This window comes from Parambassis ranga, chromosome 8 (assembly GCF_900634625.1).
Source record: "Parambassis ranga chromosome 8, fParRan2.1, whole genome shotgun sequence".
NCBI classification, from domain to species: domain Eukaryota; kingdom Metazoa; phylum Chordata; class Actinopteri; family Ambassidae; genus Parambassis; species Parambassis ranga.
This window is the reverse complement of record NC_041029.1, coordinates 10,316,586-10,334,448: the sequence shown is the minus strand read 5'-3', so window position 1 is coordinate 10,334,448 and position 17,863 is coordinate 10,316,586. Positions and strand designations below refer to the sequence as shown.

The 17,863-nt window shown below is 42.4% G+C and overlaps 1 protein-coding gene across 1 annotated transcript; it reads left to right on the top strand.

Moving 5' to 3' along the window:
• The first annotated feature begins 2,416 nt into the window (after nt 1-2,416).
• On the top strand, nt 2,417-17,246 carry plcd3a (phospholipase C, delta 3a). Its single transcript, XM_028412698.1, has 15 exons — nt 2,417-2,758; nt 8,751-8,918; nt 11,741-11,969; nt 12,399-12,528; nt 13,051-13,276; nt 13,377-13,578; nt 13,699-13,843; nt 14,089-14,241; nt 14,350-14,502; nt 14,582-14,732; nt 14,877-14,993; nt 15,229-15,407; nt 15,526-15,661; nt 15,927-16,076; nt 16,170-17,246. Exons 1-15 carry the CDS (start codon nt 2,665-2,667, stop codon nt 16,310-16,312), a joined length of 2,376 nt encoding a protein of 791 aa, XP_028268499.1. The 5' UTR covers nt 2,417-2,664; the 3' UTR covers nt 16,313-17,246.
• The last annotated feature ends 617 nt before the right edge of the window (nt 17,247-17,863 follow it).

Below are 17,863 nucleotides of genomic sequence, written 5' to 3'. Positions count from 1 at the left end.
TGTTCTGAGATGCAGTGTTAGTTTTACACTGTTGTTTCGTATTAACAGCTAAGGATAAGCTAGCTAGCTAGCTAACGTTAGCTAAACGTTAACGTTAGTTAGCCATTTGGCGCTACGTGGTTTCGCTCCCAAACTACAATGCATCACTCCATAAAATGTAAAGCCATATGCACAACAAACAAAATAAACCATAAGCTTGAGCACGACAATATTTCACTACTAATAGAGCTGTGCCAGGGCCAAAATGACGAAACGCGCATATCGGACATAAAGCTAAGCTAGCAAACGACAACTAGTTGATGCTACGGTGCATCATTATTGAAAAGAAAGAAGTTAATAAACAATCATTGATCGATCGACGTCTAACAGAAATGTGTCATTGCTACCCGGTAGTCGGTGCAGTAGTGGGGAATATTCAAAATAAGTTAATCATCGTTATCTACAGAGATGGGTAGCGTTAGCCATCTGCTAACTAGGCCAACGTGTTCATAAAGGGTCAGCGTAATTCCTGGATTGTGACAATTCCCAAGCGACTGTCCCAGTAACAATGCTGCGATTATTTTAAACATTTTAAGCGCCGTGCTGTTTTGTGGCAACATGTGAACACGGACTCTGTATTAATAAATAAAAGCAGCCTGGCAGCAGGCCTGGTTGTTATTTATCCGTCACATGAGACCTTCGATTAGTTTCAGGAAGTAGACAGCGCCTGATCTTGCAAGGCAGCACTGAAGATTTCCTTTAGTTTACTCATAGTTAGCAAGCATTAGTTGGGTGTTAGTCGCCAAACTAACAATCTAATCATACATATTCTATACGTGTTCATAATAGTTATTTACTTTTGCAAATAAAAGCATTTAATTCAACTGATGGGGAAAAGAAACATTGTTGTGGAGTATACATGCAGTAATGCTGGCTGTGTATTGTGTTTATTCATATATATATAATCCACATACACCTACTGTAAATGTAGACTGAATGTCACATCATGAAAGACATGGTGAGTGTAGTGTGTTGTGTGTTGATCTTCAGTATGGCCACACACACATATAGTGTCTGCAGTTTTCATAAAGGCACTTTGCTTCCTTTAATGGAAGAAATAGGTTATTTGGTCTGTGACCTCTTGCAGTGGGTGACTGGTCTCTCCTAACACTGCCTGTGGAGACCGGAGAATCCAGTGGCTACAAAACAACACGCAGGCCTTCTGTTTCTACTAATAGAAGCAGGCAGAGTTTCAGCTCTGGCAAATAAAAGCAAGCTTGAGCTGGGAATCCTTTGAGGAAGAGGTGATACGTTCCAGTTAATATGAAACCTAATGACCATGGAGATTGAGACATTCATAAAAGGGTTTTCTTTCCCCATATTCTCAAATCAAGGAAGGAGCGATGCAGCAGCTACGGAAGCAGAGCTGCTTCTGCATAGATCACAGCTTGTGAGGATTAGCAAGCATGACTTAATCTCTCACCCTGTCTAACATGGTTGTTACTGCAAGTGAGAGGAGATGAAAGATACACATTGTTACAGGCCTCCTAATGTAAATGCAAGCAATTACTAACATCCATTTGTGAGCACAGGATGAGTGCATGAAGCCAGCAGGTCTGGATGGGTGTAACAGAGAGAAGCAGTAGATCATCATTAAAGTTAAAGCAACATCACCTTAGGCTTCCTCTGCCCCACCTACAAAAACCTGCTTTTTTTGATAGCCTGTTTGTGCTGTCGGCTGGCTGTGGATCAGGATCAGGGCAGATCAGTTCTGTTTTCTATTATTATGACTTAATGAAGTTTGCAGCCTCTGCTCTGGAGCTATGGGCACTCTCTGCTCACATGTCTCCTCTTTTATAAAAGAACAGCATCATTTAAATACACGCAGACTGTAGGAGACGAGTTTGGAAAAAAATAATAATAATAGATTGTGGAAAGCTAAGTAGTTTCCTCAAATAACCATCAGGGGGCGCTGCCCCCTTATTCACTGACAACAACATGGCTGTATTGGGGAAAAGTTTGACCCTTTATGTAAAGGTATTTTAACCCTGTGATCAGTCTAACCTCCACACTTAGGTGCGCATATATGATTCGTTACCTCACCTGGATGGACAGACAGCAGCTGCTCGGATGTCCCTTGTTGCCATGGCAAAAAAAATGGCACCCTACTTTCTGGCAGTGGACTTGAAGATACAAACAGCTACAATTCACCTGTAAGTTCATATTTTAGGAAGTAGGTGCGACATTCACGCGCAATTGAAAATTTTCACGCGGCGCTAAAGTGCGCAGGTTTGTCAAAGAAAGTTCCAATTTGTGCTTCAGTATGTTTGAAAAACTTAATAAACTGTAGATGATTCATATTAGTGGTGCTTCTGTGTTTACTTGTACAAGAGTTGGAGTAGTAGGAGGTAGGGAGCGCCGTGTTTGGAGTCATGTTACGCACAGGCATGGAGAGAGCAGAGGAGCAGCGGCAGCAGCGCGGGGTGGGACTTTCTTACATGTGGAAAAGAAGAAACTGTTGCGCTCAGCTTTCTCTGCCTGTATGCGTGCTCGGGGTCTTTCTGGGGCAGCGCTCGGACACCTGCACCCCCACTTGAGACTTATCTAATAAGCAGTAGACGAAGTTTCAGCCCGAAAGTTGCTTTCTTTTTCTTTCTTTCTTCTTTTGCTTGAGGTTGTGAAATAATGTTAGGCAGCGGAAAACCACAGAGCACCACCAGTCCCAGGGAGCAGAAGGAGAAAGTGGCTGAAAAGACGACGGACCCCATCAGGAGGCTCGGTAAGGGGGGAACCTCCAAACATGAGATAATTCCACACACTTACTGGTCTGCTCCAGTGTATTAGTACTTATTCTAGTCATGTTACTGTCACAGTGAGTTTTTCATTCATCAGCTGCATTTATCATGTGTATGATCACATCATATTTATAATTTATATTTATTCCCTCTGTGATGTAGTAGTTGTAAATCATCTCTTCTACATCCTTATAAAAAGACAAAGGTACACTCTATGCTGTTGATTTAATTAAAAAAAAAATACAGTGTGATGTCCAGTAGCTATGGTGGCACTAGTGTGTGTGTGTGTGTGTGTGGGAGGAGGGTGTAGATAAAGCAAGCATGTGTTCATGAAGAGCCGAGCTGAGCTCTCCCACAGGCCACCGCTGTGATTCAGGCTCCCATCCCAGCCTATACTACATCCATACAGTCACACCTCGCCCCAAAATAGACACCTGCTGAGCAGCGTTAGGGCACCTGTTATGAGTCTCCGTGCGGACAGTGGATGTCTGGAAGTCTGATGATGCTGTGCCAAATATATATAAGTGCAGAATTTCACAATAAAACACACTAAGTGGCATTTCCACTGAACGCTTGTTATTTGTGAGAACAGAGCCACCACGTGTGTACCAGCATCCAGACCCCTGCAGTGAACCAGCTCACTAACTCTGTCACTATGCAGACACTTGCTTAAGTATTACTGATGTCTCAGTTATGAAACTATATCTCTGTCCCTGAAAGTGTAATGCACAAGCATCACTGCTATGTTTGAGTGTTCCAGCTAATGCTACATAATGAAGCCGGTGAGGTCACCCACCACCACTGACCCTTTCCCATCATGTGTCATCATAAATCAGGTCAGGTGGTGGCCTTCAACTCACAGCTTTTTAATCCTTCCTTACATCAGATGGAAAACAGCACATCATTTTGTCATCCATAGATGAGAATGAGTAGAGTTCACAGTTGTGTGGTCATGTGGTGTCACAGGACTGCTGGAAAACCCAAAAGATTTGGTTCTCACTCTAAGCCTCCTTAGTGTGAATGTGGCTGTGAGGCAGAGATTTGTTGTTTTTTTAAGATAATCCATGATAGAATCAGACAAGAGGACACACAGATAAATATATTTGTCACCACAGATGTCCCCCAGGGGGGTTTTTGTACATTTGATTACAGAGAAAGTCTGAGGTTGCCTATGCTATTGTTGAGTGTGGGGCCACACCAATTAGTTTCTTGTGAGAACAAAGCAGCCATGACATGTTTTTGTGAGGTTAGACTGAAGCTACTGTATAGGCTAAATGCAATTTTTCTATGATTTTTGTTCTACAATTTTGGATGTTAAAGACTTTAAGACAACATGACGTTCTATTGTTCAGTTGTTCGTTTTGAATCCAATTGTGGCTGATAAGTTCAGCGCAGTCCTCTTGTTAACAACATTTCACAGCAGTCCAGATATTAAACTTGTGATATCTACTGAGTCATTATATTCTCCTCACTGTGTGGTCACATCCTGCTTCTTAATGAGCAAAATAAATGACATTTCATTCATTATGAAAGACAAAGAATATAAAACTGTTCAGCTCTGTGTTGTCCTAAAAAACCATTGGCTGCCATTTTTTTTTCTGTTTGGGTCTGATCCTTCTCTCCCTGAGATTTAGGCTTTTCTCCTGATTGTCTCTTCTCACCTCTGGAATTGGAATCTGTGGTTTTTGTTGAGGACTTGGGCTAGACACCCCTCTTTTTGTCGCCTGACCTGCTTTCTAGTGACAGCTGTGGGATAAAATTAAGAAACTTTAATTGTCCCTTTACCCGTATCATATCCACAACACCCCGACTTATCTATTTGTATGCAAGTGTAGAATCTTCGCTAGCTGCAGTTGTTATGTTGAGAGAAATGTGACCCGTGTCCTAGGAGGAGCTGGTATGTGGGCCTGAGTGTAGAGGACTCTGCAGTCACAATCTCTGACTGACCGGCTGATATAGATATTTAGTTTTTTGGTCTTCATGTTGCTTGGTGGCTCTAACTGCTGCTCACTCTGTCAGATGGAGAAATGTGCCTTATGGGATTCATTTAAGTGTTTATTGTTTTCTCACTGCTGATCCAGCAGTGTTCACATATGGATCTGTTTTTATCCATGCTAGCACAGCATGGATGCAGAGATTGTTGCATCAGTCTCTTCACCAGTTTGTAAAAAAAAAAAAAGAATCTTAATAACTGTTAATATGTTAATTTGTGGATGAATCAGACTGGCATTGGCAATGTTCACACTTTTCCTCCAGCACCACTGTGAGCTGTCACTGATGCTTTTAGATCAAATGCCTGACTGTTTGATGGATTGTCATAGAATTTTGTACAAAGATTCATACCTCTATGAAATTAATTAGAACTAGAAAAGGGCATTTCCTGAAGAAAATGCAAGTTTGATTGCTGAAGCATTGCTTTGAATGCTGATGTGAAGGATTGCTCTGAATTCCTGGAGAATCAGAGCAATTCAGAGCTTTGTATGCCTCTGTGTGTCAGCCTGTCACCATGGTAACAGCAGAGGAGACCTCAAAAACCACTCCAACTTTGAGAGCCTGGCGTGCGGAAACGATTCGGAATTAGAAAATTCTGAATACAATTTTGATAGAGCAGCATCTAATGAAAGTTTCAAGACTTAAATGGAGTCTGTAGCTTGAAATTTGTAGGAGGAGATACATTTGGCAGATGACACAGAAATTGTTTAATATTTGAAAAAAGTTGACCCAGAATGTCCTCTGTGAGATGAACATTTTGATAGCTGAATGGCTGAAATCCATGTATGCTGAAGATACGCTGTGCCAAAAAACATATGGAAGAATCAAACTAACCTTCATAGAGAGAGGTGGAATATAAAATGATTTAATGATTTAATCCCCCCAAATGCATAGTTAGTAGTTTGGTTTTATACCTTATAAGCAGACTAACATGCTAAACTGAGATGGTAAACACTGGATATCAACTACCTATATCATCAGTGTGTTAGCAGGCTTCATGTGAACCATCTCACTGAATTTCATCCATAGCAACCATTTGTTATCCATAGCAACGGCCTTTTCTGTAGAAAGAGACTGTGATTAACCAACCAGAATCAAATATTCTGATTCTTGGTAGTTTTCATTTTAGGATTTGGCTTGTGAAATGTTTAGTTTGGTGACTATGGCAGTGGAGAAGAGATAGATCAATTAAAAATATCTACTTAGCAAACTTAAGGTAGCAACACATGCTAATTTAACATTCCTGACTTTATATGTGCATATCTGCCACTAGCATTTATCTCAAAATAGTGCGCAGTTGCAGCTGGTACAACTTGAGACCCGGTGTTGTTTTCTGCTCTCTCTAATGTTCCAGTTCTGTTGCCTCTAGTTTGTTTTCTTTGCTATGTTGAAATGTTTGCATTAGAATACATCAACTTGGTTGCTAACCAGTTGGCATGCAGGGACTTGACCAGCTGAGAAAGTAGATGTCAAGCAGATTTTCTGCAGGAGACGATGAAAAGAGAACACAGTGCAGCTCTGGGGGCTCTGAAGAATCGCACACATTACTCAGTTTTAATGAACTCTGTGTAAATCAGCCCAAACGTGCAGACTTACTGTTCTGCTGTGGGTAGATATTAAAATGATACAGGTAGGAAATCAAGTTTTGTGGGAGCATGCTGCTGCTTGGGCAGCTTAGTGTGGTCGGTGACCTGCAGCTAATCGGGTCCTTGTGCTCTGCTTGTGGGAATGCCTCGCATGCGGTAACAGCTTGGAAAAACAGGGTTGTTATGGATGGAGGTCTGGTAGGGGGATTTCTTTGTGTTCAACCCTGATGGGAGAAATCCATGGTTGCACACAGTTTGTTTTTAGTTTTTTTTTGGTGGGGGGAGGGAGCTGAGAACAGTGTCTGCATGCTGTAGCTTTTGGGAGGCCTCTGTGGAACTTTGGCAGCCATTGAGAGCTGTGATTTAAGGGAAGGAGAAAAAAACTGTGTGTGGACAAATGTTTGGAGGTGAGCAGAAGAGACTAAACCTGATGAGTGAGAGCTTGTTCAGGCTGCTTCTTTGAAAGAGAAAGCTCTGTGAGAGGTCCCATTCATCCCTGAAAAAGAAGCAATGAGGCATGGCTGAATGCCCTCTAACACTTGCACTGTAAAGCGTTGGTTGCTTTGTTTATTATTAAGCTGCTGCAGTTTGCAGTACAGCTTATAAACTGAAACCTGTAGTATTTTCTTTATGTTTTGCACAATGTAAATATACACACCCTCACAACAATAAGCTGGCCTTTATAATCTAATGTCTGTTCAGATTATGAGTTTAGTAAATATTACATAATCTTACATATGAGTTGTGCAGAAATGTTCCACACTATTGGATTGCACTCTGAGCCTTCTGTGGAGTATTTGAACCTTTGGAATGAGTGTTTGGGAAACTGCTGTGTAAACACTCCTTTCAGCTTGAGCCCTGCTGTCTGAAATCATTGTAAGCTTTATACCAGAGCTCCAATTAAATTCGCCAGTAACTAAAATGTCAGAAAAGATGACAAAATAGATGCCAAAACTGATCATTAACATTGACTGATCTATAGAGGGATTGAATAACAGATCAATAATGCTAATATTACCCCTCATTTAATCAAGATTTATTCAAAATCAGTTCATATAAAATGCCTCATGAATTGAAAAGTGTTGTTTCCTTTCTGCTCAGTGCTCACACCAAATAATGAAGATACATCCCACAGATCTGAGAGTGCAGCCGTGATTACATTTCCATTGATGGTACAGCCAGACAAACAATCTGCAATCTTCTGCACTCTAACTGCTATAACAGCTTGTTGGGCTGCTGCTGCCCCAAGACAGAAATCAATCTACAAATTATCATGACTGAATTACATTTTTCTTTCTTCCTGTCTCTGAGGAGTGCAGACGTGTTTCTGACTGCTCCTGCTGTCTCTCTGCTGGCCCGTTTTCTTTCGTCTTGTTATGTGACTTTTTTTCTCTTGAACACCCTGCTCTGCTATTCTTGGGATACATTTTTCGACATGGAGCTAATCAGCTGGTCACTAATTTTCCCACAAAGGAAATATCGCTGCGGGACATGACCGTGACGCCAGGGACTCCTGGCATCTGGTATGTCTTGAAGCGCTGTCCCTAGAAGACGTGGAGGATCTATTTATCTACTGGACATTGTTAGTGGGAATATTACTGATTGGCCTTGGTATTGCCACTAAGCGCAGACATAAAACAAGACCCGGGGCTCATGGGAACTCGGCTGACAAAATTACATCTGAAGATGGACCGGATCAAAGGACTAAGCTGTGACATTTCAACCCAATCTGGGGATGGATGGAAACGGATTGATGACATCGGACGACAGCCTGGACACCTGAGGATATCAGTGGAAGGACTATCTGTTAAGCTGGAGGAGATGTCGAAGGCTCTCCATGCACCTGCACGGGATGAAGGCCAGACTGATTGATTGATTACTGATCTGGGCAAATTGATCGCAGATGGAAAATTGTTGTTCTGAATATTGGCTGTTTGTCGTCTGTCCCTCCCCTCCCCTTGTATATCTGTACTTGTATCACATGTGATAATAAACTCTCTCTCTTTGGAGAGTATTCAAATTCAAATTCAAATTCTGAATTTTTTATCAAATGGGGGGGGGGGACCCTGACAGCTTTACTCTGGGCATTTCCTCCAAGGTTTGGTATATAAAACATAACCCGAGGTTTAGAGTGTAAGTAAAGAAGTGTGAATGGAGTTTAGATTTACACAGTCAGTTTTCAAGGATAATCATGAAGCTGAAGGAAGGGTGGTTTCTTTTAAAAGCTACACCCAGCACAAGGTCTTAAATGATTAAGTGTTACTAAAATGACAAGAAATGATCATTTGATCAGTGTGAACTCATGCAAGGTCACTGTCATCATTCAACTGCCTGTTGACGCATTGACACAAAGTACCACTGAGTCAAACTTCCTGTTTTATTTGTGTGTGCCCCCCAGGCCTTCTGGATAATGAGGACGTACGTGTGATGATGCAGGGCTCCAACATGGTGAAAGTCCGCTCTCAAAGGTGGCAGAAGAGCCGAAGCCTGCGGCTGCTGGAGGATGGTCTCACCGTGTGGTGCGAGTCCTCCAAGAGCTCCCCCAAAGCCAAAGCTCAGCAGACATGTGAGTTAAAATGAAATCTGTGTGTGTGTGTGTGTGTGTGTGTGTGTGTGGGCTGGATGAGCAGACTCATCGCCATGAAGGAGGGTTGAAGCACTGAAACAAGAGGAACAGGGAGTTGGTTTTAAGACGTGAGGCTGATTAGGAAGGACAAGGAGCTCTGAAAGTGAGCAGCTCATAAATAAGAATTGCTTCTCTCTAATGAAAAGACAGGGAACTTAACCAATATCAGATTAAGAGGAAAGTGGAAGGAAACTGATCTCCAGGGAAGTAATGCAGAAGACCTTGCACCAGTGCCCTGCAAACAGGGATGTGAGTCAGTCGCTCATTGGGCTTGCACATTGTTCCGAGTTGTTGAGCTGTTTCATCTTGGCTCGGTCTCATGCCCTCTCCTCTACTTTAGCTCATTAAAGGGATTGTTTGTTTCTTTGGTAAGCGAGGAGGCTAATCATTAAATGTATGAATAAATGCAGTATTATTACTATTATTATTATTTAACTGCATATCAGATGTTAGCATAAACAACATTAGCTGGTTTGATGCAATGTAGTGCAGTCAGCCTGTGTTATCTTAGATAATAGATTTCATGATATTCAGGTTAAAACTTGTTTACAGTCCAACCACCGACTGCTGTACATTCAGTAAACTGTAACAGCTGACAAGGCTGATTGGGATCTTATTGAAGGTGATGTCTTTATTTTCTTCCAAAACACGGTCACAGGATGCGGGTGTGACTAATAAGGGAAGGATGTAAGATGGCTGATAAGACCCAATCAGGAAACACTATGGCACAACCCTTAGCCGACCATCCAAATTCTTTCTCCAGTCTATACAAAGAATCTGAGTCTGTTTTGATGTAAGAACCTGAAACATAAAGTTGCTATTTGTAATTTGGAGTCTGAATAATTTCCAAACGTGTCGATTAAGGGGTGACAAAATGGATAAAATCGATAAGGGGATGTTCAAGGATCTTCATTTTCTTTCATTCTCACCTTTACACCTGGTAATAAAGGGGTTAAAGGATTCACACGTTAAAAAACAAGTGAGATCATTGGGGCCTGTCACAGAAGGAAACTTAAATTAAAATGAAGTTGAGAACTTGGCTCCACTCCTTTGAAAATTCAGTGTCCTATCTTTCCTCAACAACAACACACAAACTCCTCAAGGGTTATTCACGAGGTGAATAACAAGATTTGATAATCTCCCTACTAGAGTATTTACAGCATCATTTATGAGACAGAGTATAAAAGCAGAGTTATTCTCAGTAAAGAACTTCCTCCCAGAGCTCATCCATTATGTTTAAACACTAATTTTCAACCCACTGTTTTAATCATGCAGTACTAGCTGTAATGGGATGTTGTGTCAACAGGGGGAAGAAAGCTGCTAATGTCTTTGATTAAGTTATTCAGGGAATCAGTTTGAGGTTGTCAGTATGTAGGACACATATCTTGTTAGAGCGCTCTCGCAGCTTCTCAGAGTAACACCGATGACGGCCTAAATTACAGGAACACAAATGGAAGTGTCGGTAAAAACAGGAATTGTGTTCCATATTCTTTAATCTTCCTCCACGCTTTCGTTTTGTCTCATGGAAGGAATCTTTACCGCGAGGCAGCTCCAGGTGGAAAGGTGTCAGCTGACAAACATGAGAACAATCTCTCTAACCCTCTTTTATTTTCTTCCTTGTTGCCCAACCTTTGGCTCTGCTGCCACCCCCCCCCCCCTCCTGCTCTTTTTGTGCCCATGCTATAGACTTAACAGAGGGAGTGTGTGGGCAGGTTTGTGGGTCAGTGGGTGGTGAAGGCCGTCTTGATTGTGCCGCAGCAACCAGAAATAGACCTAGCTGCAGTATGTAACACTCCTTAAACTGATGACAGCAAGCAGCGTGAGGACAGGGTGGACACTTCGGCAGACAGATGCTGATAATGCCACACTGACTGGCTGCTGTCTGTCTGTGTGTGCGTTCAGAATGAAGGCTTGGCTCTGTTCCTCTTTTCCAAGCTCCAGCCGCTTCTCCAGGTTCAGTTTGATCTGACATCTGCAGTTGTTTGTGTCTTATGCTCAAACATACCGCCATAAAATAGGACATTTCTATTTTCCACGCATGCACACGCACTTGCATGTCACTTTTATCATGTCTCTGGGATAAACACAAAGGAGGAATGTGGATGTCATTTTGAAGAGGTGGACAGCAGAGGCTTTTATGACCTCCAGCGAGAGAATGAGGTTATTGTCGGAGCAGACACTGCTTATTGCCCCGACTGAGCGATCACTACACAACAGGCGTCTCAGTGCAGAAATAGAGCTCCTGTGCTGAATAAAGTTGTTGTGTGTTGTTTGTGTTGGGCGGTTTGTCCTGGTCTCACCAGACCTCTGCAAATATGTGATTTCAAAATCATTTGTAGCTGTGAATCGTGACCTTTTTGCCCCACGTTAAAAAAGATACTAGCGCCCTCCTAAGTGCATTAACAGTGTAACAGTGTTAACGCAGGCTTTTTGTATTCATAGCTCCTAATTTGAGGTTTATTTATTTTATAAACCTCTCTGTGCTGGCAGCTACCAGGCTGAGATAATAACCAGAAATTAGAAGGCCCGGTTCATTGACCGTCAGCATAAACTGGACCCGAGCTTTCTCTTGTGTTATTATATTTGTGTGTGTGTAAAATTATCCTGACTGTTATATTATACAATCTCTCAGCTATGTCTGCTTACTGGGTTTTATGAATCTCTAAAAACATCCTTGCATCTGACCTTTAGCTGCCCCTGCTGAAGCTGTTTACTCATCAACACGAGCACCTTTCAAACTTTTCTTTCTCCTCTCCTCTAAGTCGCGGTGACAGAGGTGGAGTGCGTGCGTGAGGGCTGCCAGTCCGAAGCGCTGAGGCGGCTGTCCGGGTCGATGCCGGAGAGCCGGTGCTTCACGGTGGTCTTCAGGGGAACCAGGAAGAGCCTGGACCTGCTGTGCAACACTGAAGACGAGGCTCGGCGCTGGGTGCGAGGGCTGCGCACTTTAAGGGAGCGAGTGGCTAACATGACTCAGAAAGAAAAACTGGACCAATATCCTGCCCAATTTCCAATATGCTACAGTAAATATAGTGTAGCTGAGGCAGCATTGCTATGGTGACTGACTCTGCTGTCACATGTGCCATCCCACGTCCACAGCATAGCTAAGGTGAGCAGTAATGACTAGATAAAAATGTGCTGTCTAAATATAGTCCAACCATCACACTTAATTATAATCTCTCATAGCCAACAGATAATATGAGTGCAGGTATGAGTATAATATTGTCCAGCTGCTGTTTACATGTATAACTTTATTATCTTATTTTCCATGTTCGCATAAATATAAACAACAGCACTTAGAAAATAGAGGTTTATAGGAGCCATACACTTAATTTAATCTCCAATATCTTATCTTACTAACTCACAGAGTGCCTTAACTAAGATCCATTTTTTAGTCTGGTTTTACTACTTAACTCTCTACACTTGGATTCGAGGCTACCTGAGGCGAGCAGATCAGAACCAGGATGGCAAGATGAGCTACGACGAGGTCAAGCGTCTGCTTCAGATGATCAACATTGACCTGAGCGAGCAGTACGCACGCTCTTTATTCAAGGTGAGCTTCATGTTAGTTCTCGGCGTTTGGTAAGTGGTAAAAACTGATATGAGCTGAATCCTGGCAGCACAGAGCGGAGGCGGTAGAAGCACATATCTAGTTAGGGTGGTATCATTTTCCTTTGGCACCCTGGAGTCCAGAGTCTGTGTTCAATTACCAACCCAGCTGAAAGCCAACCACCAGCCCCCCTCCTCATCTTTATCCTCTCCCTCTTATATTCCCCACAACAAATCAAGAGTCATTTATTTCTTTATTGTGGGGGATTACTGCCTGCTATGTCCCTCACCTCTCTATTACAACGAAATTGTTGGTTTTATGCTCCTTCCTTATGCAATTTCTCTTCCTTAGAGACGTATATTCATAATGTAAGTGTGCACAGCTGGGTTGAATTTTTATGGGAATGCTTTCCCTACAGGGGATTTGCAGCACTCCCAATACAAAAGCATTCAGCCTTAGATATTTGTCCATCTTCCTCTCTCTGTGTATCTTTTTTTAACTCAAACCTCTCCCCCCGTGTCCCAGCGGTGCGACCGATCTGGTGATGGCCGTCTGGATCATATAGAGATTGAGGAGTTCTGCAGGGAGCTGTTGCGGCGACCCGAGCTGGACGGCGTGTTTAGACACTATTCGAGCAACGGCTGTGTGCTCTCCACAGCAGAGCTGCGAGACTTCCTGGGAGACCAAGGAGAGGACGCCTCGTTGAATCATGCTCAAAGCCTTATACTCACCTACGAGCTCAATGACTGGGGTAGGTCCTAAAAACATTCATTAAAGGATTTAGAAGAGACCGACAATAAGCCTGCTGAAAGATAACCACTTGATGGTAAACGTGTTGCCGTTCATTGCAGCTCAGAAGAACCAGTTCATGACGCAGAATGGTTTCACCATGTACATGCTGTCTATGGAGAATGATGTCTTTAACCCTGACCATGCCAGAGTCTACCAGGAAATGAGCCGGCCCTTGGCTCACTACTTCATTTCCTCGTCACACAACACTTACCTCACCAAGGACCAAGTCACCAGCAGCAGCAGCACTGAGCCGTACATCAGGTACAGACAGACAGAGACTGATGAAATAACAGTGAACGGTGCAATTGTTTAAAAAAAAAAATCTACCTACGGGGATTCTCCTGTGGGTGAAAATGAAATAATGTCATATGTCACTGTCAGGGCTCTGAATCAGGGGTGCCGCTGTGTGGAGCTGGACTGCTGGGATGGAGATAAAGGTGAGCCTGTCATCTACCACGGCCACACACTCACCTCCAAAGTGCCTTTTAAAGAGGTCATCGAAACTATCAACCAGTATGCCTTCAAGGTAAGAGACACTCATGCCATGTTTATGCTGCTCTAAGTAAGCAGTAAACACTTCCACATAACTGACTGGCTTTCACAACCTACTGCTCTTCTTGTGGTTACATATTTGGCTCTGAGGCAACCCTGCGGTATTTTGGTTCTTGCACACTATGTTATGACATTATTGGGTTCTGCATTGCTATTATGTGATCTTATTGCATTTTAATGGTCTAGCCATGAGAGTTTTCATGTGTTCTCCCCCTGCAGGCATCCCCATACCCTCTAATCCTGTCCTTGGAAAACCACTGCTCTGTTGAGCAGCAGGCTGTCATGGCCAAACACCTCCGCACCATCCTGGGGAGAAAACTGCTCACCAAGCCTCTCAGTGACAAGCCGCTCAAAGAGCTGCCTTCTCCTGACGTACAGCGTGCATACACACACACACAGACAGCTGGAACCTTTTTCTAAAATACCTCTGGCTGTCTGGTTTACTAATGAAGTCATTTGTTCCAATGGCATTCCTTGCAGGAGCTTAAAGGTTATATTCTGGTAAAAGGGAAGAAGCACACTCCCCACCTGGGTCAGCTGGGCAAGAACAGTAGCTCTGCCAGCTTCTCTTCAAGCTCTGAAGATGAGTTAGCAAGCAGCATGAAGAGCTCACCTAAGAAAGTTCCTGCAAAGGTCAGCTAAGAAAATGTAAGTCTGTGAAGCTGTTAACTCTGTAACTTATTTCTTTTAATTTTTAATTTGCCTACCCTAGGTCTGCACTAAACTGAGCCCTGATCTGTCAGATCTGGTGGTGTACTGCAGGAGCGTCCAGTTCCGTGGGTTTGAAAACATGTCTGAAATGGCTCTAAATGAAATGTCTTCCTTCTCTGAGAGCGATGCCCTCAAGCTCATCAAAGACTCGGGTACAACAGTGGAAATAATTGCATCTTGACATTAAAGGGAAAAGTCAAAAAGATTTCATGTCTTCATGTGCAGCCGGTTGTACTGATAATATAATCAGCCTCTAATGTATCACGGCATGTGGTTTTCTATCTTTTCATTTGCAGGGAAGCTCTTTGTAAGACACAACAGTGTGCAGCTGAGCCGGATCTACCCCTCTGGCCAGCGCCTCCAATCATCCAACTATGATCCACAGGAAATGTGGAACGGCGGCTGCCAGATGGGTTGGTATACTCCAGACTAGTCAAAGCTGACATGCTGTTCATATGGAAGCAAATTCAGATTCTTCAAATTCTTTTGAAAAAAGGTTGTTAGCAAGCAGCACAGAAATATACTGACTCACAATTCTGCATATAGCTGGTGCCTTAACACATTGTTGTCACTGGCTTATAGTGAGTCATTGGTTGTAATGTTGTAGTACATTGTTACTGATCACACTCTCCTGTTGATGCTCCGTAGTGGCCCTGAACTTCCAGACAGCCGGGGAGCAGATGGACCTGAACCAGGGCCGCTTCCTCCCCAATGGCCGCTGCGGATACATCCTCAAACCCAGCTTCTTATGCAGCCGCACATCTGAATTTAACCCTGAAAACACGGGAGGAGGTCCAGGGCACGTGCCCACCCAGCTGACTATACGAGTGAGCTGCAACACATTGAGAAGCTGTGGCACAAATCAAATGGTTTTTGGGTTTGGGCTATTCAAAAATAAATATAAAAATAATCTGAAATGGTACTAAACCTTTTTTTCCTTTTCAGATAATATCAGCACAGCAGCTGCCTAAAATCAACACAGAGAAAGCGAGCTCCATCGTTGATCCACAAGTATGGGTTGAAATTCATGGGGTGGCTATTGATAATGCCAGAGACAAAACCCAACGCATTGACAACAATGGTAATTTAGAGATGTTTACTGAGTTACAGCAATAAAAGAAGGACATTAGAAGGAATGCATACTTGTTTATTCATACATTTCTTATTTCAATGAAATGACAGACAAGAGGGACAAATATTACCAACAAGCTTATTCATACTTGGTTCTGTGCAGCAGATCTGTGACACATTTTTCTAGGACCCTTTTCCGTCAAACGCCATGATCATATTGTTTGAAAGGCTCAGCACCAGATGATGTATTTACAGCACATGTGCGCCCTCTACAGGTTTTAACCCACGGTGGGACTGCACTCTCAGCTTCCAGCTGCAGGTTCCTGAACTGGCGCTGGTGCGGTTTGTAGTGGAAGACCACGATCACACTGCCAAAAATGACTTTGTGGCACAGTTCACTTTACCTTTCACAAGCCTTCGCACAGGTACGGGAGAAGAGTTAGCATAAATCAGTCTTATATCAAATTGGTGCTTTGACTTGCTGTTTATAACGTGTGCATGGCGCTCTTTCTTCTCAGGTTATCGACATGTTCACTTACTGAAGGCAGATGGTTCCAGCCTGTCCCCTGCTTCACTCTTTATCCATGTAAAAGTGACCCGCAAAGGGGTTCCTATCAAAACTGTGTCTGAGCGTATGGCCGTTGCCAAAGGCAAGGCATGACACATCTGAACCAGATGGAAGGATGAATTTTCTGACGACAAATGGCTTTGTAAGAAAGAGCTCTAAATGTGTGGAGAGAGTGATTACTGCTGCTGCCAGCTGGTCTCCCAGTCCAGACCTCAAGTGGTCCAATTTATACTCAACCCTTCTCAATGCTGAAAGAGAGATAATTATCAGAGATGAAGCAGCACAGTGGCTGTCATATTCACTGTGGGACCTTCAGGCAGTTCAGTGCAAAGTACTGCAGAACCAGTGATGGTGGTTCATAACACACACTGACAGGGGTCACCTTGAAAAGCTCATTTTAATGTCAATCACTTATATGTACACCCATATCTGTTGGGCAGGGCAAACGTGTTAGTTCATATTATTTGTTCATTTGATTTGAGTAGTAAACAATTTACATACTTGAGTATATGATAGAATCATTAATTGAACTAAGTTAACTGAGCTTATATGAGTGCTATGAGTAATAAACAAATAACAAAACATTTAACAACATTTTAAAAACAATGTTAAAAAGTTCCTGTTTCAACCCTGTGATGTAATTCAGGTCAGATTAGTCCATCAAAGAGTGTGGAAAGACTTTGACACTTTATCTTCAGCAGTGTATTTCCAGTGCACTTGAAACAGAGGCAGTATTTACTTGCAGATACATTTTTAGTGATAAAAACGTGTTTTTAAATAAGGTCAAATCAGGTTGCATGTCTTTATCTTATGTCTAACATTACTTGGAACAATGTAATACAACCACTAGGCCACAGTGAACCATTCACTGAAAGTATGGATGGTGATGCACAGATTGCAGTTTATATGATGATTTTTTTTAACATGCAACTAATTGTGAAGTAAGACTTTGCAGTGCCTTAAAGCTTCTGTTTGGTGAATGTGAGTTTGTATTATGTATGCAAGATAAAGCACTAATGCCAACATTTGTTTTTTTCCCAGCTTTGTTATTGAGTGTGTAATGTAAATGTTTCTTTTACAACCTGCAGAAGACCAATGAGCTGGGCCACAGACAACTCAAAGAGAAGGTTATTGGTAGAATTTTGAACTCAGCTGCCTGATCCATTATTAATTTACAAACACTTTGTAGCTGCTCACACTTTAGATTTAAATCTTAACAGTATTTTAATTGTCTCATCACATCCTATCATCTCTATCTTTTCAAAATGATGTAGCATTAAGCATTAAATGCTATTTATGCATTTTTCTAGTCAATGAAATTATCTGTCTCATGTATATTCTATTTGGAATATAATAAGATCTTGGTCACATGGGTTCTTTTTGCTCCACAGTTATCCATCCATAACTGTAAAATGAAGAATATCTTGTTTTTGGTCACTTTGCAACAATAACCTAATTATCCTCGCATCTCACCATACCAGATTTTATGATCCTCACGTGTTTTCAGTGAAACATTCCAACCTAAACACGGATCACATGGCTCTAATATCCGAGTGTGTGTGTTCGAAAAACAAAAAGACAAACATCTATATCTTTTGAAGTGGGGAGTTCAAAACTAGGCCGCGATTATGAACCTTTGTGTTT

Excerpts from the sequence above, each read along its gene's own strand:
- plcd3a (XM_028412698.1), top strand. The coding sequence starts at position 2,665 with ATGTTAGGCAGCGGAAAACCACAGAGCACCACCAGTCCCAGGGAGCAG. Across the intron at positions 14,503-14,581 it reads CTAAGAAAGTTCCTGCAAAG|GTCTGCACTAAACTGAGCCC; the intron begins GTCAGCTAAGAA and ends TGCCTACCCTAG. Across the intron at positions 15,662-15,926 it reads CCAACGCATTGACAACAATG|GTTTTAACCCACGGTGGGAC; the intron begins GTAATTTAGAGA and ends CGCCCTCTACAG.